The sequence below is a fragment of the Erythrolamprus reginae genome, chromosome Z, assembly GCF_031021105.1.
Source record: "Erythrolamprus reginae isolate rEryReg1 chromosome Z, rEryReg1.hap1, whole genome shotgun sequence".
Lineage (NCBI taxonomy): Eukaryota > Metazoa > Chordata > Lepidosauria > Squamata > Dipsadidae > Erythrolamprus > Erythrolamprus reginae.
Window position 1 is genome coordinate 22,147,973 of NC_091963.1, and position 21,465 is coordinate 22,169,437.

At 38.2% G+C, this 21,465-nt stretch overlaps 1 protein-coding gene across 12 annotated transcripts in view; it reads right to left on the minus strand.

Moving 5' to 3' along the window:
• The window catches only part of SVIL (supervillin), a 227,585-nt gene that overhangs the window by 87,341 nt on the left and 118,779 nt on the right, over window positions 1-21,465 (minus strand). For 7 of the 12 annotated variants that reach the window (XM_070728953.1, XM_070728952.1, XM_070728949.1 and 4 more), the window contains 5 exons: window positions 21,069-21,138; window positions 13,224-13,315; window positions 6,954-7,011; window positions 6,008-6,138; window positions 2,163-2,823 (listed from right to left, as the gene is read on the minus strand). In XM_070728953.1, coding sequence (XP_070585054.1) covers window positions 2,163-2,823; window positions 6,008-6,138; window positions 6,954-6,961 — 800 coding nt within the window. In that variant the 5' untranslated portion in view covers window positions 6,962-7,011; window positions 13,224-13,315; window positions 21,069-21,138. The remainder of the gene's footprint in view (window positions 1-2,162; window positions 2,824-6,007; window positions 6,139-6,953; window positions 7,012-13,223; window positions 13,316-21,068; window positions 21,139-21,465) is intronic. The other 5 variants (XM_070728956.1, XM_070728951.1, XM_070728946.1 and 2 more) reach the window with 2 other exon arrangements.

Here is a 21,465-nt window from a genome sequence, read left to right on the forward strand (position 1 = left end):
GACTGGACCAATTTTTTTCTTGAACCAATCTTGTACCTTTTGCTTCCTAATTCTTGGCCTATCACCTGGAAACCCTTTGCCTGACTTTGTTGCTCTACTTTATGAAATGTCATCATTGACAAAGGACTTCATATGTCCTGAATGTCTGTTATGGTAGTAAGTATATGGGTAGTAATTATCACATGACTGGTTGCTTAGCAACAGTTTAAACTTCAGTAGACCCCAAAAAGGGCATTTATGAACTGGACTTGACATTCTAATAATTGCCCTCCTGCAGTGCAATGATTGCATTTTGAGTGCTTGTCAATCTGCCTGCATTTATGGCCATTTGCAATATCCCGTAGTCAGGGGACTGTGTTTACCAGCCATTGCAGACAATGGATTAACATACGTGGCATTCAGTTAATGATCACTGCAAAAAGTGTTGTAAAATCAGGCATAATCACATTGTGACTTGCTTAACAAGTAGAATGACTTAGAATCAAAATTCAGGGCTCAGTTAAGTCAAGGATAACCTGTATCTTCACCTACTAGTTCTACTGAAAGTTGCTTTGATAAATCTGAGCACTATTCAATTATTTTAATGCCCTGGAATAGCGTTTAAGAATAAATTACTCTCTTACCTGAAAACAAAACACTTAATAACACTTCTGCCAATGGTTGATAATGAATGAAACATGCATTTTCCATGTATAATATATGTCAAGGTAACAAAAAATTGACCTTTCAAATATTCTTAAACAATAACTTCCGGCGAAATTTCCTTATTGGTTGGGATTACCGACTGTTCTTGTAATGTTTTGAAGTGGTAATTTGATTTTTTTCAAATTTCTTTTCATTCTCAACAAGGCTTAAAAAATGGTTTATATTCTCAGTGCATAAACCAAAGCTGGGCCTGCTATTATTTATGCTTTTTTCACTCTCTTAATAGAAGTACAAAAATGTATGCATTCATATTAATTAATTAATTAATTAATTAATTAATTAATTAATGTTGTTGTTGTTGTTATTATTATTATTATTATTATTATTATTATTATTATTATTATTATTATGTCAGTATAACAGAGCAAATGAGACCACTATGCTGGATTTCGTATTTCATCACCAGTCTGGCGCTTCCCAAGCACCTAGGACTGCGTGATGTAGAGGCGAATTATGTTTGCCGATCCCAGTAAAGCGGCCTTTTGCAATTGACAGATGGAGATTTTGTCAATTCCGATGGTTTTCAAATGTCCGCTGAGATCCTTTGGTACTGCGCCCAGCGTGCCAAGTACCACTGGGACCACTTTCACTGGCTTATGCCAGAGTCGGTGCATAATAATAATAATAATAATAATAATAATAATAATAATAATATTATTATTATTATTATTATTATTATTATTATTATTATTATTATTATTAAGCTTTGTATGCTGCCCAACTCCCTGAGGACTTTGGGTGGTTCACAACAAAGATGAAAACATCATAAATATCGAAGCCATCAAAAACATCTATTGAAAACAATTAAGAAACATACATAATTCATTTCTGTTTGGATTTTATAAGGATATAATGGTGAGATCAACAGCCTCAGGCCTCTGGAATATCCAGGTATTATTGCTTTGCGGAAGGCCAATAGGTTAGGAGTAGTCCGGATCTCAGGAGGCAATTAATTTTAGAGGGTCGGAGCAGTGACAGAGAAGGCCCTCCCCTGTGGGCCCGCCAGTCGACATTGCTTAGTTGATGGAACCTGAAGGAGCCTGACTCTGTGGGATCTTACTTATTTTTCTGCTTTTTCAGTGGATTTTCAAACATTGTCTGCTAATGCTTCATTCAATCAAAATATTTTATCTATATCATTGCTTCAACTTCTTTTTCAAAACTCATTTTAGAAGCACCCCCTTTCCCTTTTTTCTATATTTTTAATGTAAATCAAATATGACATTTCTAAATATTATTTATACCTCTAATATTAAATCTGAGTGCACAACAGATGCATTTCTTTAAAATATGCTCCTTATGAGCAATCCTTTCCTTCTCTCTTCTTCTCATCAGCATTTTTTTTTATTATCATCATTTTTATCTGTGGATCAAACATTGAACAACTGCAAAGACTTTGGATAGGATCATATAAATTAAAGCTGCTCAGTAAACAACGACAGTAATAGCAGACTTACCCTAATTTGGGGTCATTCAGGGAAGGACTTTGTGATGTTCCTGGCTTTGGTGAGGAAAGAGGAATAGTCTGAGTTTGCTTTGGTGAAATTGGCACTTCATTTACAGAAGAGTCATAGCTCATAAGTGAGAAACCAGTGGAATTCTCTGATGTAGAGGGTATATTATATTTGATCAAGCCAGCTTCGGAGACCATTGGTTCACTGCCTTCATTCAAATGGAGCTTTTCTCTTTCCAGAGACCTCCTTTTGTCATCATGCCCAAGAATGTCCTTTGACTCAGCAGCAGCATTCTTCAGCTCCTTATTCTCAATCCTCCATGAATATTGAGAACTTTGATCTTTACCTTCGTCCTCTTTTTTCCCACCTTTCAACACTTTCTTCTCAGACACATCTTGGTCTTTCTTTGTCCTTGTGTATTTGGATAAATATTCTGAATCCAGATCGGAATCTATGGAGACTCCATATTTTTCAGCCAGCTGCTGACGTCTTTCCGCTTTGTACCTGGCTATCCGCTCAGCTTTGGACTCAAGTCCTTGGGGATCCATGACTAAAGGATTGTAAGTAGGGAGTTTTGTTTTTCCTGCTGTAGATTCTACTTGATGCGTGGACCTAGGCTGATTTTCTAATAGAGAATCTGGAACTTCCTTTTCATTTGATCTTCCTAAAACAACAAAAAAAGAATCAGATGTATCAGTGAAGGAAAAATCCATTGTGTATAAAATAATTTAAGTTTTATTTTAAGAATATCAGTATTTACTGTCTGTAGTTTCTGTCTTTAACAAGATTAGGATTTCCTGTTTTTCCTTATCTTGTGACTGTCATTTTGGGATCTGTTTTTAACAAGATAAATGTTTGCTGATTAACAAGATAAATGTTTGCTGTTTACCCAATAAACCACATAAGGTCCTATTCATCTCCGGGAGAGGGAGGCAGGATGTGGACCATATTTGGGCAAGGAATTCTGTGTACCCCTATGATAAGTTGAGGAATTTTATGTACCTTTGTGATTTGTAAAACCTATATAACCTGCTCTTTAGTTTCTGTACAAGTGTCTCTTCCCTTATGAAGAGTACCCGCTTTGCAAACCTTTTTTGGTATACAGTAGTCCCTCACTATATCGCGCTTCACCTGCAGCGGCTTCACTTCATTGCGGGTTTTGAAGTCAGCTTCATTTGAATGATTTTACCACACAAACAAGCGCTAGAATCCCCCAGCGGGACTCCCAAATGATGAGCGGGGCGGGGACTGAGCTCCGGCGGAGGCCCGTCCCCTCGTTCAATCCCCCTCGCCAGTGCCGAAAGGAAAAAAAAGAAAGGAACGCGACGCGACGCGGCGGGGATTTCCAGACTGGGCTCGAGGGTGGAAGAGGAAGTGCTCGAGGGCGGAAGAGAGAGAGAGAAAAAAAGAAACAGCCGGGGCAACTCACCAGGGACTTTACAGCCGGGGCAAGGTAAAAAACACAACATTTGGCCGAACTGCTGCAAAGAACAGAGTAAGTAGTAGTGGGGGGGAAAGGTTAGCCGGCTGTTGTTCGCCTCCAGGCATCCGGAGCTGGTGGGAAGGAGGATAAATTCCCCATCGCGGATTTCACCTATCGCGGCAAGGTCTGGAACGTAACTCCCGCGATAGGTGAGGGATTACTGTACTCAGAGAGAATAAATATTTCTGTTCTCTTTGTCCAAACGTCTCGTGTGAACTTTTTCATAAAATTTCAGCGCACATCAGCATAAAGTATATGCTGGACTTTAAAGCATATAAGTAATGATCTGAATTTAAAGCACTGCTATTTATCACAGCTACAGTTGAAAACATGGGCAAGGAAGCTTTCTTGAAGCTACAGTCATTTGAATACCCGACCTTGCTGGCTGAAATTTCTAGGAATTTTAGTTGCAACATCTGGGCACAAGCTTAATAGAATTGGGGTAAAAGCTTTTCACTTCTCTGCCAATTGCTTTTGAGTTAGGAAACTCCTCAGATTAAAGATGTTATTGACTTTTTTAGATACTTTCCTTCTCTACCTCGGGTTGAAAAACACTGGATTTTTCATTGTAATCACATTTTTAAAGACTTATTTAAAGATGCTACTGCATTTAAAATCAAACAATGTGTTTGTAAATATATTTCAAAATCTCCTAATTTAAGAGCTTTTTCTAAATTTGACACATTTTTTTTTTAAAAAAAATTAACACATAACTACAGCTTTTAGCACTTTATTTTCTTCCAATATTCAGGTTAACTTTGATGCTGTTTAGAAACAGATTTTTCTAGGTCCTTATAAAGTCATCCGTGTCTCCGAACTGTGTGATACAACATACTCCAAGGTGGAGCTAGAGGTGGTGAGCATTTACAATGTGCCACTGGAGAAAGAGAAGGAATATTTGCTTTGACCCTCCTCTGACTTGCAGTTTCATGAACTATCTACAGGTAATCCTCAATTTAAGACTGCTCATTTAATGAGTACAGTGTTCCCTCGATTTTCGCGGGGGTTACGTTCCAAGACCTCCCGCGGAAGTCGATTTTCCGCGAAGTAGCGGTGCGGAAGTAAAAACACCATTTTTGGCTATGGACAGCCAAAAACTACCCCCACGCACCCTTTTTCAAGGCAGCGCAAGGAGCCGGGCTTGAAATTAGGGCAGGGAGCGACGAAAGTGCGGAGGCTGGCAAAGATTGCTTTGAATGTCGGCTGCCCCCGCCCCCCCCCAGCGCCTCCGGCCCCCTCGCCACTACCGCCCGCCCGCCCGATCCACCCCTCTCACCGGCTTTCTTGGGACATGGGTCCTCCTGCAGCAGCACTGGCGGCTACGGCTTCTCATCCTCCTCATTCGGCCGGTAGCCGCTCTGAGCACTTGGAGAATGCCCGCCCCGCCCCTCTCACAGTCCCTTAGCTGAGAGCGTTTTCGTCCCAGCTATCAGCGAGGGGGCTGCAGGAGAGGTGGGGGCAGACGTTCTCACAGAGAGGGAGAGAGAGAGGGAGAAAGAGAGAGAGAGAGAGCAAGAGGGGGGAGAGTGGAAGGTAGAGAGAGAAAAAAAATTATAGAAAAAGGGAGAAAAAAAGAGAAATGAGAAAATGATTGAAGCAGAGAATGACAGGAAAGAAAGAGAAAGAGAGAGAGAAGTGACTCTTGGTGATGACATATGACGTCATCGGGTGGGAAAAACCGTGGTATAGAAAAAAAACCCGCGGAGTATTTTTTAATTAATATTTTTTGAAAAACCGTGGTATAACCGTTTCGCGAAGTTTGAACCCTTGAAAATCGAGAGATCACTGTATTAGACGTTGTTGCCTTCCAGCCATCACAAAACATTGCACTTAGTCTCTGTGATCACATTTCAGGGTCATGTGACCACAACTTATTCCAACATTATTTTGCTCATTCCTACCAAAAAAACCACCCATTTGGGAGAAAAGATTAACAGCCATGTGGTTCTCTTAATGATCGCATGATCCAGACTTATACTCATGTGATTTGCTTCATAACCACCATTGAAAAATTGGGCCTGGACATGTCTGTTCCTCAATGAAAACAACTTACATCCAAAATTCCAGTCATAATTCCAGCGAGTTAGTACTTTTGTAAGTTTAGAACCACTTGAATCTATTCTAGATGAACCCTTTGGAAATAATTTGGGGACTACCAGTGAATGCTGCAAGAAGAAACAGAAGCAGCCAAATATTATCTTCTAATAAAAATTTCTGCCAGATCTGATATGGACAGGCACATCTTAACCAATGATAAAATACCTTTAAAAGCCCTGATTTAATATTCTTAACAAGGTAAAAGCAGTAGCATTCATATGACAGCACTTGGAAAACATGGAATATATATCACAAATGTATTCCTTACCAAAATGAGGGCTGCATGGATCAGTCGCACGCATGTATCTTGATGTATCTTCTTCTAACAAACGGTGGGTGACTAGCCCGGGACTAACTTCATTTTCAATTCCTTCTAAGCGCCTAGCTATCCTCTCTTTCCTGTAAAAAAGATAATAAAAAGAGAGTATAACAAATGTAATCTAGGAAAAAAGAAGCTGAAACAACTTTTATAAAACCATCTACACTTTGCTTAACAATAAAGGTGGAGAAATACAAAATACTTTATTCCACCAGACTTGAAATTCTGCAATTAGACAATTTACAACTATGTTGCCTCCAATATGATTTAACTGTAGTTTATAAAATTATATACCAAAATGTCCTTCCTGTTAGTGACTACTTTACCTTCAAATGCAACAACACATGAGCATGTAATAGATACAAACTAAATGTAAACCATTCCAAACTAGACTGCAGAAAATATGACTTCAGCAATAGAGTGATCAATGCCTGGAATGCACTACTTGACTCTATGGTTTCCTCCCCAAACCACAAAATCTTTAACCTTAGATTACAGTCTACCTCACCCTTTTTCTGAGAGATTAGTAAGGGGTGTGCATAAGTGCACCATTGTGTCTACCATGGTATGTTTGTGTGTATGTTTGGTTTTTTATAATAAGGGTTTTTAGTTGTTTTATTAAATTGGATTGTTGGATTGTTACATGTTGTTTTTTATCATTGTTCTTAGCTGCCCCGAGTCTGCAGAGAGGGGCGGCATACAAATCCAATAAATAATAATAATAATAATAATAATAATAATAATAATAATAATAATAATAATAATAATCCCTGCCCTACCATCCTATTGTCTTTTTTTTAATCATTACTCTACTTATGTTATGCTTATACAAACTACTATCCTATACTTGTTCGACAAATAAATAAATAAAAATAAATAAAATAAATAGAAATACCTTTTCATTTCCAAAATATCCTGCTTGTTCGGTTCAAAGAGTTTTCTTAATTCAGAAACTAAAAAATTAAAAATAAATAAACATAAATTTGAAACCAAACAGTTATAAAAAGAAATGGTTGTGTTTTCATAAAGCAATTGTCAATCAATGAAAGTAGATAGCGATCACCTACCAATTATTTGCTTGCTCAGTTTCTTTCTTGCTTTCCATAGGATAAATACATTATGCAAATGTTTGCAAGCCACTAACTCTGTCAGAATAACATTAATAGGCTAACTCAATGTTTCTCGATCTTATGATGTGTGGGCTTCAATTTTCCAAATCCCTCAAAAAGAGAAGCTGGCTGTCCACCCATCTTAAAATTTACAGAGTTAAAAAAATAACAACACTGCTCTAATTTATATCTAAAATGTTCCATAATGATATATAGTCATGAACCAATGTTGTAGGAGTGGGTTGTGGATCATTTTGCACAGGATTGCACTGGGGACACGTCGGCACGCCCCTGCAGCAATCAAAATAGCTTCTACACATAAGCAAAAATTAGCTTCTGCACATGTGCAGAAACAAAATCCAAGATGGTGGCGCCCAATGACCGGAGCTATGACATCATTGCTGCTTCACTAACAGATCTAAAGAACAGGTTAGAACCAGTAGGAATCCCCTTCTGCAATGTTGGTATATGAAAGCAAAATGTTTTACAACCTATTCCTTAAACATCTATTTGTTGAATTACCTTAACTGTCTTTCTTGCATAGCAGATATCCAGAGAAGATTGTTATAATACCACATCGCACCTATGCTTTGTAAGGTTTTTCCCCGGGCTAATTCAAGATGCTGGTTTTGACCTTTGAAGTCCTTCATGGCATGTGGAATTAGCTTATCTGAGGTAATTCTTAATTATCCAATCCCATTATATCTGATAGAGAGGACATGCAAAGATTTCATCTGAGGGGGCCTATACTTGATGGGGTCTAGGAGGTGGGCCTATACATGGGTAAGCTCTGTTCTTGTTAAATTTAGAAAGTTCTTGAAGAACTGGTTATGTAATCAGGCTAGGGTGTTCCCGAGAGCCAGATGATACTTGTGCTTTGTGGTCTGTAATTGTAATTATTTTAATGATTTTTAATTTTTAAAAAATAATAATTGCCAATAGCAATAGCACTTAGGCTTATATACCACTTCACAGTGCTTTTACAGCTCTCTCTAAGTGGTTTACAGAGTCAAAGTATTGCCCCAACAATCTGGCTCCTAATTTTACTGACTGAGTTAAGTCTGAGTCAACTTTGAGCTGGTGAGATTCGATCTGCCAAACTGCTGGCAGCAGTAGCCTGTAATACTGCACTCTAACCACTGTGCCAGAGCCTATATTTTTTATAACTTTTTATATTATGATTGCTTAAATGATTCACTGCTCAGAGTTGGATGGCTATATCAGTTTGATAAAATGAATACATTTTACTACCATATTCTCTGGTGATGCATCTAATAACAGTCATTTTGACAATATTACTACCGTTGCTTTTATTTCCATGTAGTAAAATTAAGTGGCACGCATGCCATAATGGGCTATAGTGCTATAGTGATGGCGAATCTTTTTTTCCCCTTGGGTGCCGAAAGACTGCGTATGTGCTATTGCACATGTCTGAGTGCCCACACTCATAATCCAATGCCCCGGGAGGGCAAAAACATTCCTCTGCCCCCCTGGAGGCTGCAAATGGCCTGTTTCCCAACATCTGGTGGACCCAGTAGGCCTGTGTTTCTCCCTTCCCAGGCTCTAAAGGTTTCCCTGAAGCCAGGGGAAGGGAAAAAAAGCCCTCTCCCATCTCTCTAGAGGAAACCAAAAACACTCTCTCAGAGCCTCTGTGTGAGCCAAAAATCAGCTGGCAGGCACACAAATGCATGTTGGAGCTGAGCTAGGGCAATGGCTCGCGTTCCAGGAGAAATGGCTCTGCATGCCACCTGTGGCACCCATGCCATAGGTTCACCATCACTGGTCTATAGTATAATACTCAGTGCAAACTTTGCATCACTGGATATGCTCTTCAGTGATTCATTTCTGAGTATGGGTCAATGACCTTCCAGCATTAGATCATATAAGGAAAAAAGTCCATGTAAGTTAAAGGGTAAAAAAACATACTTCACGTTACTTCTGGCATTTCAGTATGGTTCCATAGATAGCACACTATAAGAACTGACAGTTAACAACACAGAACTACTTTTGCTTACTTTAATGTGGCAAAAACACATCCATTTTCTGTTCGGCAATGTTGAAACTCCACCCTTCTTCTCTACTGACCCTCTGACATGCCAAATACATCACTGCAGTATTTAACCCATTCCTCTCCTTAATATCTTCTTCCAGACCTCTGTTCTCTAGGTTTTTGAGCCCTTCTGAATTTAGGGTTAACCCAGCGAGCATCTGATTCTCCCTCACTAGATCCTGAACTCACAGCCCCATCCTGTGGTTGGCCTCCCACCTGTTCTACTACCTGTAACCCCGGGCTCCCCACTAATTCACAAACGCTATCTGAATCCAAGTCCTCAATATCTTCATCATCCTCCAACTGATCAAGAGTATGTACAACACAGATGGTGGGGGGACGCGTTTTCACCCTTCCCAGGCTTCAGAAAACCTCCGAAGCCTGTGGATGATGAAAAATGGACCCAACAGGGCTACTGGAAGTTTGGAAGTGAACTTCCGCTTGGCCCACTGGACCATTTTTTGATCTTTCCAGGCTTCAGGAAAGCCTAGAAATGGTGAAAATAATAATTAATAATAATAATAATAATTTATTAGATTTGTATGCCACCCCTCTCCGACGACTCGGAGCGGCTCACAACAAGCAAACACATCATATACAAATCCAATATTAAAATAGTTTTTAAAACCCTTATTAAAAAACAATCATACATAAAACAAAACAGCTAAGGGTATATTAAATTTCCCCATGCCTGGCGACATAGGTGGGTTTTCAAGAGTTTACGAAAGGCAAGGAGGGTGGAGGCAATACTAATCTCCGGGGGGAGTTGATTCCAGAGGGCCGGGGCTGCCACAGAGAAGGCTCTTCCCCTGGGTCCCGCCAGATGGCATTGTTTTATCGACGGGACCCGGAGAAGGCCAACTCTGCGGGACCTAATCGGTCGCTGGGATTTGTGCAGCAGCAGGCGGTCCCAGAGGTATTCTGGTCTGATGCCATGTAGGGCTTTATAGGTCATAACCAACACCTTGAATTGTGACCGAAACTGATCGGCAGCCAGTGCAGGCTGTGGAATGTTGACGAAAAATGGGCACGCCTGCGGAGTGTTGACAAAAAACATGCCTGCACGCATACGTGGGGTGGCAATGTGGGTGTTGGTGGTTGTGCATGCATGTGGGGGAGGAGGGCATCGCATTATGGGTGTGGGCACATGCATATACACTATTGCACGTGTGCAACCTTTTGATACCTGAGCAAAAAGTATTTGCTATAGGCAAATACGATGCAATTTTGTAGGCCAAAATAAAAGCAATGGTCTTAAGAACTATTTCCCAAAACTTCTTTGGGCAAGACTTGAGACAAAAATAGCACACACAAATCTAGCTAGGGCTACACACTATCCATGCTTTAAATTCCAGAGTGGTCATATCAATTACCATGTTTAGATCCTATCTACATAGAGAATTGCTCATATATTTTAATTCTAATGCCAATACAAGTTAATATATATAGACTTCTGCAATATGTTCATATAAGTAAAATTCACGTCAGCTTACATATAAAAAAATACAGAAGATCTTATAAATTCCAGGGAGACACATTTAATGGTGTTTTTCCTGTACATTCTGCAGTATATCACAGTAGTGCAAGTCACCGTTACCCTTTTCACAATTTTACTAAAGGTTAGTAATTTCATATAGACATGCTGAATAAAATTTATTTCAGTGTTTCTGAACCTTAGCAAGTTTAAGATGTGTTGACTTCAATTTCCAGAATTTCACAGCCAGAACAGGAGAGCTGCAGAATGTTAGTCCAGCCAAGCCACAACTTAACAGAATGTTTAGAAAAGAAGGAAGAGGTATTTTAAAAGTACCGGTATGTGCCTTAATAATGATCTGTCCCAGATTTCCTTAAATCCTTTTATTTTATGGATTTTGCATGCAGAATGTTAGCAGCAACTTTATTTAGCATGCTTTCTCCATAAAATAAACTGGGTTATGCTAAAATATATTCCATTAGAAAACACTTTGTTTAAAAGCTATATATTTTATTAATAAACCAATAGACACATTTCAGGAGTTTGAGATAGGGAAGCCTTAGGAATATCCCAAATACACCACAAATACTGTACTGTATATCAAAGTAATAAATGGCACAGCCTATATTGGCCTACATCATTGCCTTTTAAGGAGTTTTAAATTACAGAAAAGAACAGTATTCTTATTATAATTAAGGAACAAATATCTGGCAGAAACTTCTTAAGGAATAAAAGGTTTCCTCTTAGATACAGATCTCAGGACAATATTTTTCAATTTATTTTAAAAGCAAAATTGAATGCCTTATTGTAATTCCAGCCATAAGAGAAAGGCATACAGTATAGTTCTATAATGATATCTTGAAATGCTCCAAAAGGAAGAAAAAATGCTAGGAAGTAATATAAACAAGTCTATGGGCCTTTTTTTTTAATGCATTGAGGACCCAGATTATTGGAGATAATATGCTGACTCTGTAAATTGCTTAGAGAGGGATTTAAAGCACCGTGAAGAGGTATAGAGGTCACAATTCAAAGTGTTGGTTCTGACCTATAAAGACCTTCATGGCATCGGACCAGAATATCTCCGGGACCGCCTTCTGCCGCACGAATCCCAGCGGCTGGTTAGGTCCCACAAAGTTGGCCTTCTCCGGGTCCCGTCGACTAAACAATGTCGTTTGGCGGGTCCCAGGGGAAGAGTCTTCTCTATGGCGGCCCCGACCATCTGGAACCAGCTCCCCCCTGAGATTAGAACTGCCCTCACCCTCCTTGCCTTTCGTAAACTCCTTAAAACCCACCTCTGCCATCAAGCATGGGGGAATTGAGACATCTCCCTCGGGCCTATACAATTCATATATGGTATGTTTGTTTGTGTGTATGTCTGCTTTAATAACGTTTTTTTTAAAAATGTTTTTAAATTATTAGATTTATCTTGAATTGTTTTATTGTTGTTGTGAGCTGCCCTGAGTCTACGGAGAGGGGCGGCATACAACTCTAATAAATAAATAAGTAAGTAAGTAAGCAAGTAAGTAAGCAAGCAAGCAAGCAAGTAAGTAAGTAAGTAAGTAAGTAAGTAAGTAAGTAAGTAAGTAAGTAAGTAAACAAACAAACAAAAATAAAATAAAATAAAATAAAATAAATAAATGTCTGAGTGTTATTGTTATTGCTCCACCTGTGATCAGTTCCTGTTGCAATGACAATCTCAGTCATTTCAGGGAAGCAACATAGTAATAAACGCTTAGCGAGAACAGTCAAAATATTCAAAGACAGAGTACTGTAACTTAAATAAAATTACAGTCTGATTAGCTACACCTGTGCAAAATAGCAATTGCCTTCTTCTATAATAAGCAGTGTCAGTCACATCTTAATGTTATCTGGATTTGTAGTTACACACTACAGAAGGTGAGAAAAAGACCAAAGGTGAGAAATTTGTGCACACAAGACTTCATGCCTCCATTCTGAATGTAGTCTACATTTACACCAATTTGTATGTGGGATGAGAGCTGGGAGGGTTTTAAGACATGAAATAGGTAAATTCAGCACTCTTCTCTAATCCCAATTCCTCATAAATTGTCCTAATTTCTCTTCCCCCCACATTCTACCTCTCTGTCCCTCCCTCTCATTGGATACAAGTCATTGAACGAAACAAGACATATGATTTTAAACAACTGCATTTAGACATGGACTTCAAAGGCAGATATTATTAAAAACTCGAATTGCTTTAAGAATAACTTATGATTAAGATATAACAGTTCCTTCATAACTTAAATATGACATGCCAGAATAAACGTATAATAAATGCTTTCCCAAGTTTAATTTTTGCACCTAAACAATGATATTCATATCAAAGCTGATGGATATTCAAGTTTCATTGGTTGGGTGGTAAAACTGAACAGTTGGAAGAGCATATATTCAATGTTTAAACTGCTTTGTCACATTTGGACTGAAATAAATTATCTTCCAAGATTAAGTGTCTTACAGTGCATATGTTATGATGTTGTTACAAAGAAACATGATTATTACAAGCCTTGTACATACCTTTTGGCAACACTGCTAAAAGGCTGGCATCAATATCTTTAGTGCTGTTTGACAAGTCTTCTTTATCTTCAAATGAAAACTCTTTCTGAAAACTAAAGCATCATTACCTCATTTTAACAAAGCTGCAGAAGCTTGAAATATTAATCTACAGTATATTAAAACACAGAGATTATTATTATCATGGTCATAATATGGAGCAAAGAAGAACAGGACCAGTTCTCAACATTGCTCAAAAAGTGAAGATAATCTTTATTATTATTTTTTACTGTGACCACACTGGTCTACTTTAAAAATGAAATTCTGTTGCCTGCTATCAAAATAAACTATATATCTACTCATACCTGTACACAACACACATATACATGTGATAAGTATGATTACAAATTATGTAGTTCATATAATCACATTTTGTATCTTATAATTCTTTTGATTTAAGCATGGAACATAGTATTCCGTAATACAGGTACTTAGGAACTTCTCTTTTTATGTCTTTATGGAGACATGAACAAGAATTTGCATCCTCTCTAAATTCACTGAATAGCTAGAATATTTGCTGGGAGCAGTGAGAAATTTTCCAATTCTGAAGGGTCCCTGTGTATTTCCAAGCACAATTCAATGTTGGTTTTGCTTAGTCCATTTGATATATTGGGTACAATTCATATAATCATTGACTATCGGCTACTAAGGATTTTCAAGATTTCAATCCAATGCATTTGGGAAACCTCAATTGGTTTTGTATGGGATTTCTTAAGAAACAATTGTTCACTATAATACAAAAACTGCATATCATGCATATTTCTTATGAAAATCTAATAGATACCAGGACGAGAGGGATTTTTTAGTTGAAGTCCTGTCTTTGCAACAGTACCTATAATTTAGGTCTTTGCAACAGTACCTATAATTTAGGAAGTGAAGTGGAGAGCTCATTCAGCTTATATTTTAATCTAAGCGTTGACCTATTCTTACAGTAGTATAATTTTGCTGTAAATTTCTATTGAGCTCTTTAAATGAAATGCAGAGTAAATTTTATAACAACAAAAAATGGGGGTATTTGGGGATAAGGCTTTAAAGAAAAAGAGAATATAATATTATGATGATTTTATCTTCCATTATTTAAACTTTGAAATTGTCCTGGATAGTTAGAAGTGATGTCGATTACCAACTAATATATCTATTGTATAGAGGACATCAAAGATATTACAAGATATCTGTACACAGCAATCCTGGGATGTCAAAATGCATCTATCATGTTAAACTGCATTATGGTTTAAGTCTCATTCTCTATAGGAAGTGTTGTTCTGGATTATTTATTCCTAATTGATAAGTTTTGAATTCTCATTTAGCCTATGTACAATGAAAAAAACCCTGAAGTTCAAATACTTTTTAGTACAGAAAGTGTTTGCAACTCGTGACACCATTTTGTAATTTATTGATGTAATTAGTTGGGAGCCAATTCTGATTGCAACCAGATTTACGCTGATTGCATGAGAAATGAATGCAAATTAGAATTTGAAATGTCCACATATTTCTCGAACGTTTGTCTTTCTCAAAGTTATTTCTATCAATACAACAGAATATCTGTAGCTCAGGGGCGAACTGTGGAGACCCTGGTGCTCCCTGAACATGTTTGTTTTCTTGCAGATATTTCATTACCCTACTAGGTAACACCAAGAAACTACCAAAAAGAAAGACTTGCACTAACACTGACAAGAAAAACTGCAGTGATTTACGAACGCCTCTTCATACGAACTTTTTGAGATATGAACCCGGTGTTTAAGATTTGTTTGCCTCTTCTTAAGAACCATTTTCACCTTACTGCCCAGGGATTCCCCTGCCTTGTAACTATCACCACCAGGATTTCCCATTTGCTTGTTGCCCCCGCTGGGATTCCCCGCCTCCTTTTACTTGCACCTGCAGTCCCGGGGCGAGAAATGCCGGAACTGCCCCATTTCCCTGCCACTTTCCCCTTTAGCCCTCTGCTTGCTCTGCTCCCTGCAGCCGCCCCACCCCACTGCCAAAATCCCCCCTAGCCTACCGCTTCCTTTGCCCCAGGTCACTGCTAAAATCACCCCTCCAAAAGCTTCCTACACCACTCCAAATCGCCTCCAAAATCACTGCTCCAAAAGCTTCCTACACTGCCCCAAATCACCTCCAAAATTGCTCCCCCAAAAGCTTCCTACACTGCTCCAAATTGCTCCCAAAATCACCCTTCCAAAAGCTTCCTACACCGTCCCAATTCACCTCCAAATTCCTCCCCCCAAAGTTTCCTATATTGCTCCAAATTGCTCCCAAAATCACCCTTCCAGATGCTCCCTATGTCACCCCAAGTCGCCTCCAAAATCGTTCCCCCAAAAGCTTCCTATGCCACCCCAAATCACTTCCAAAGTCTTCCAAAATCACCTCTCCTTTCAAAATGCCACTTTTCTCCTTGCCGCATTTCTTCACTCCATTTGCCTTTGTTAGGACCTCGATTTGGGTTGGCATAGGAAGTGGCTGGAGGGGCAATTTTAGGAGCAATTTGAGGCAATGTAGAAGCTTTTGGAGGGGTGATTTTTGGAATGATTTGGGGCAACGTAGGAAGGTTTTGAAGGGGCGATTTTAGGAGCAATTTGGGGCAATGTAGGAAGCTTTTGGAAGGGTGATTTTGGGAGCAATTTGGGGTGGGGTAAGAAGCTTTTGGAAGGGTGATTTTTGGAGTGATTTGGGCTGGCATAGGAAGCATCTGGAGAGGTGATTTTGGGAGCAATTTGGAACCGCTTTAGTCTTCGTTAGGACCTCCATTCCTCGCTTCTCCTCGCTGTCCGTCTCCACTCTGTTAGCCTTCACTTTGTCCACCCACCGCTTCTTTTTTTAAGCCTTAAAGTTTGGATTTTCCTAATGGGTTTGCACAAATTATTATCTTTTACATTGATTCCTATGGGAAACAATGTTTCGTCTTATGAACTTTTCACCTTACAAACTTCCCCCCGGAACCAATTAAGTTCGTAACACAAGGTATCACTGTACTAGTATAGAAACAGAGAGAAAACCCAACTCTTTTCTAACACTGATGTTCTTATCTAGATGGTTAATACAACACTTGCAATAAAATTACAGAGATCATATGACACCAAGGATCCCGCAACTATTCCCTATTCTGGAGACTTAGGGATCAATCTTGATTATACTTCCCTGACAGGTTTCATTGAAGATACAAATGAAGACATATACTGTACTACAAAACAGTGTTCCCTCTAATTTTTTTGGGGGGGTGGGCGGAAAAGTATAGTGTCTGAGCGACAGTCCCTTCGGGACTGGGCGGCACAGAAATAATAAATAAATAAATAAACAAAAAAAAAAAAACACCCTGTTTTGCCTCAGAGAATTTCAAAATAAAATACTGTACTGTGTGTCCATAACAGTGAGCTCATAATAGGGCAACTCTATCAATATCAAAATGCCACTTAAATAGTTGAGCTAGTTTCAAACTAGATTTTGATTTTCTTTCTCTCTTCCTTACTCCCATTCTTTTTCTTTCTCTTTTCCTTCCTCTCTTTTTTCTATCTGTTTCTCTCTCTTCCTCTCTCTCTCCTTCCCTCTCACTCTTTCCCTCTCGGCTTCTGGGCAGGTTTGGAAAACTCTGAGTTGATGATTATTTTTAAGTGAGCGATTGCTCACTGCTCAGCTTAGAGGGAACTATGCTACAAACAGTGATAAAGTCTAAATAGTTAATACCATATCCTTCATTAATGCATCCATATTTAGGTGGCAAAAATAATTTTAACGGAATAAGTTAAAAAGTAATAGATATAGCTAAAAAAATTATCCATGTAATAGGAAGTCCAAAAATGGCAACTGAGGATAACTTCTCAACAGCTGTCAACAAAACCTCACAGGCCCTTCTAATCTCCTGAATCCTATGTCTGGCAGAATAGTTAGGTTTTGAGCACTTTCCTTAATGCTACTAAAGTTGAGTTAAGCTAATTATGGGGTAATAAGGTGCTCTAAAGGGCAGGTGTTATGACAGAAAAGGGACACTTCCTGGTGACAACAGTTGTCATTCTTTAGTTTCTGGAACATGGAGGATGCTTCTGCCAGATTGAATGGAGAGAGTAGAGGAAATAAACAGATCTGGTGTCTCATGGCAGGTAATAATCAGCATCTTGAATTTCACCCTGAAGATAACCTCCTAAACTTTTTTCCATCATATTATTTCCATATACATAGTACTTTGAGATATTTCCTCTATAATTATTAAATTTACTGGTATATATCTTAAAGCCTTTAGATCTCTTATAGCAAAATTTACCTCATTCTTAATGAATTTATCTCGGATTCTTTATTTTAAAAGAAATAGTCATACATTTTTCTTTAACTAACATAAGTGCTTAATAAACAGTGTGGGTCAATTCAATTACACATAATAATAGTAATAATATTATTATTTACTTGTACATAGTGGTAAGCATGTATGTATGTATTTATTTATTTATTATTTGATTCTACCAACTTCTAATTTCTACCTCTATTATTTAGCCATTGATAAAACAAATCTCATGTAAAATATTCTGCATCTTCTTTATCCTTTATCTTTAATATTAATGTTAGCCTATCAATTTAATCAGCCTGGTTTTTTATTTAAATTATATTTTCATCTGTAGGAATTTCCTCACTTTTCCACTGTTATGCAAATACAATTCTCAATGCCGTCAAAACTGGTAGTATACAATTTTATCTTGGATTCTTAATGTTATGAAATTGAGATATTAATCATTTGGAAAATTAATATTTTGCTGTTGCAGGTCATGTTGCAAGCAGCATTTAGTCTTGCAACATAATAACCTGCAGTAAATCTAGACAATTTACTTACAGACTTCACTTTAATTCCATTTTTGAAAGTACAAATTATAGTTAATTAGAAGTAATTGTTTACAAATTGTGTAAGGTCCCCTTTAGTGTAGGGCTTAAGCTAACATGCTAGAAATTGAGAGTCTGTGACTTCTAACCTCGTCTTGGGCACGAAGCCAGCTGGGTGACTAGGCCAGTCATTTTTCTTAACTCAGTGAATGAGTAAACAGCAAACCATTCTAAAAAACCTTGTCAAGAAAACTGCAGGGACTTGTGCAAACAGTCTTTGAGAACAGAAGGGAAAAACAAAACAAATTCTGGAGCCAATTTTTGCTGTAGTTAAAGTGCTGGCCTAGAAACCAAAAGACTGAGAATTCTAGTTCTGCCTTAGGCATGAAAGTCTGGGTGATTGGACTAGTCATTCTCTCTCAGTCCAACCTACCTCACAGGATTGTTATTGTAGAGAAAATAGGAGGAGAAAGAGTATTAATAGGTGTGTGCTACTAGCCAGAACGCCTAATAGGGCTCGTCTCCACGGCTCTGGAGGTCTTGTGAATTTGAGCGGAGTTATGCTGCTGCAAAATTGTGCATAGAGTTCAAGGTACGCCCGTGTTCTGGTGTTGTGGTTAGCTCTGGCCCAGCTCCTGCCTCAAGGAATGTGTAGGTGTGGATGTGGGGGAAACATCCACATGCCGTAGGCCTGTTTTGCTCCTGATGGAATCTGCCGACGAAGCCTCCTCTGACCAAGGAAGCGTGAATGACAGGGAAGAGGGGAGTTTGGCAGACAGCCCAGGAGGAGATCAATCATCTGTATCATCCTTGGATTCTGAACAAGAATTAATGACACATCCACGCATGCGTAGAGTGATGCATAGGAGACAACAACTGAAGGATTATTACAAGAGAAAATGAGGCCACCTGTGGTTGGGTGGGGCTGTTTTAATTAGTGCTACGGATAAAAGTGCAACCTGGTGCTTTACCCTCATGGCAGTTTATCTGATTCATTGTTTTGTCAAGATCGTGGTTTTTGTGCTGTTCAAGATTGTGTGTGGACTCTCTGGACTTTAGAATTGGACTCAATTTCCCAGTTATTGGGTGAGCAATTGGATTGCATTTAACCTGTGCCTTGTGTGTACCAGAAAATCCCTTTCATATTTAAAAAGGGAGCTGTTTCTGTTTTTCTGTTTATAAAAACTTTTGGGTTTTCCTTTTATCGTGTGGTGTGTGTCTTCCTGGACTAATTACCCTGTAATTACCGGCAGTTGAAACATGCCAGGAGAGCATCTGGTGAGGTTTTTTTGCTTCCATGTGGAAGCATAAAACATCGTCGGAATAAGCGGGCATCTGTGTCTCCATATACGATTTCACTACCTGCACAAGTGCATCAGCATAACTCCGCTCAAACTCACAGGACATCCCGAGCTGTGGAGGCAAGCCCAATTAGGCATTCCGGCTAGTAGCCCACCCTTGAGTATTAAGCATGTTTCCCACCTTAAGTTATTTATTAAAAAATAATAAAAGATGGATTTTTAAAAAATCTAATAAATGATTAAAAGCAGAAGTCATGATATATATATTTTTCTGTTACAGCATCCAGTGCAAGAAATAGACTGAATATTTTCCTAAGTTCACAATTCACAAAAAACATTGAAAACATTTTTTCTCCCTTCCACCCCTCATCTCCAATACAACTTATGCTATTTGCTAGTAACCATAAAGCATGGCCCACAGAATTAAATGTTTTATTTTTTTTTCTTCTTTACCACGTTAAACCCAGGTAGTTTTAATCAAACTGCTTAGTTATCCTGCCAAACTCTTTCGCTATTGCAAATATTAATTGTGACAAAGAGCTCACTATGTTGTGACATGCAGCCTTTCATCCATTCCATTAACCTAATTGTGAATAACATAAACCCTGGGGAGATTCATATTGTGTCATTATGGCTCATTTTATCTCTCTTCAAAAGATGGCTATCACCTTGAACTCCTATGGGGATAAGTATCAAAATTTAACAAATTTCATCTCAAAATAAAGGCAAACATACTATACTGTATTCTTCAAGGCCTAACCATTTAAGAGTCATATATAAAAATATCAGATTTGTATTTCTTCTGCCATTTATTTATTTATGAAAATGTATATGGCCACCCTACTCACTCTCTATGACTCTGGGTAGCTTACAAAAATAAAATCCTAACATGAAAAAAAAAGGAAAAATTCCCCAACTCCCTGTTGATTCTAATCAAATGACTGTCCCAGGTTTCTGTAAGTCCTTAGCCAGTTGGCAAAACCAAGTCTTTGGGGCCTTGCGAAAGAGTGGAGGCCAATCTTATCTCTGTGGGAATGTTGTTATACAAGGTGGAAGGGTCCCTGGTGAAGGTCCTTCTTGTAGGTCCTGCTAGATGTAGAAGAGCGGACCCATAGATTCCTATCTCCTTGGTCTGGTAGGTTAGGTAGAAGATGGTCTTTCAAATAACCTGGTCCCAAACCATGTAGGACTTTTAAAGTGATAATTAGCACCTTGAATTGGACCTGGAGCAAATCAGAAACCATTTCAGCTCCCACATGTGCATATCTAGATCTACACAAAACTATATATTTATTGTGGTATTAAGATTTTGGAGTCAAAAACCCACTTCCTTCAGAACTTAAAAATAGGCAAATGCTAATGTCTGTACAATACAGTGACAAAAGCTTAAACAGCATTAGCAGAGGCTCCAACATTATGACATTAAATATGACAAAGGACATGCCATATTTCTATTCAAAAATTGCATAAAATATCACAAAAATCAAATGCTCATTTTGGGATGTATGGTGTTTTTCCTTCATAGATTTTGTACATGTTTGTCAATTGATAACACACATTTCTTAAAGAGTGAGTCATCCAATAAACAAACATTATAGATCAATTTCTTCCCAAATCACTGTCATGAAATATAGGAAATTAACCTGTTCTTTTTCGGTCTCACTGCAAACTGACTTATTACACACAAGAAGTGCAAAGATTGTTTTACCTTAAAGTCCTCCTCCTGCTCTGGAGTAATCTTGGAGTTTTATAGGTAAACAAATTCTCTTTGTCAAAATCTGAAACAAAGTGGTGGAAAAAGTTATCCACCAATACACAGTCTGACAGTAAGGAAAAGTCTTAAAATAGTTAATGGCATTTTAAGCCTTAAATAACAATCAACTTGTAATGACTTAAGTGTTTATATTTCAAAGCAGACAAGATGGGGCTGAGTGTGGGGATAAAAGGAAGTAGAAACTTACGAAATATGACCTAGAACTGTAAAAATGCTTCTAAATCTTACTTCAATTATGCTTGGTCTATGCAAACTCATCATATAGTACAGTATTAGTTAATTGAGGTGTGTGTGTGTGTCTGTGTGTATTAAATCATACTTCTTTATAGAA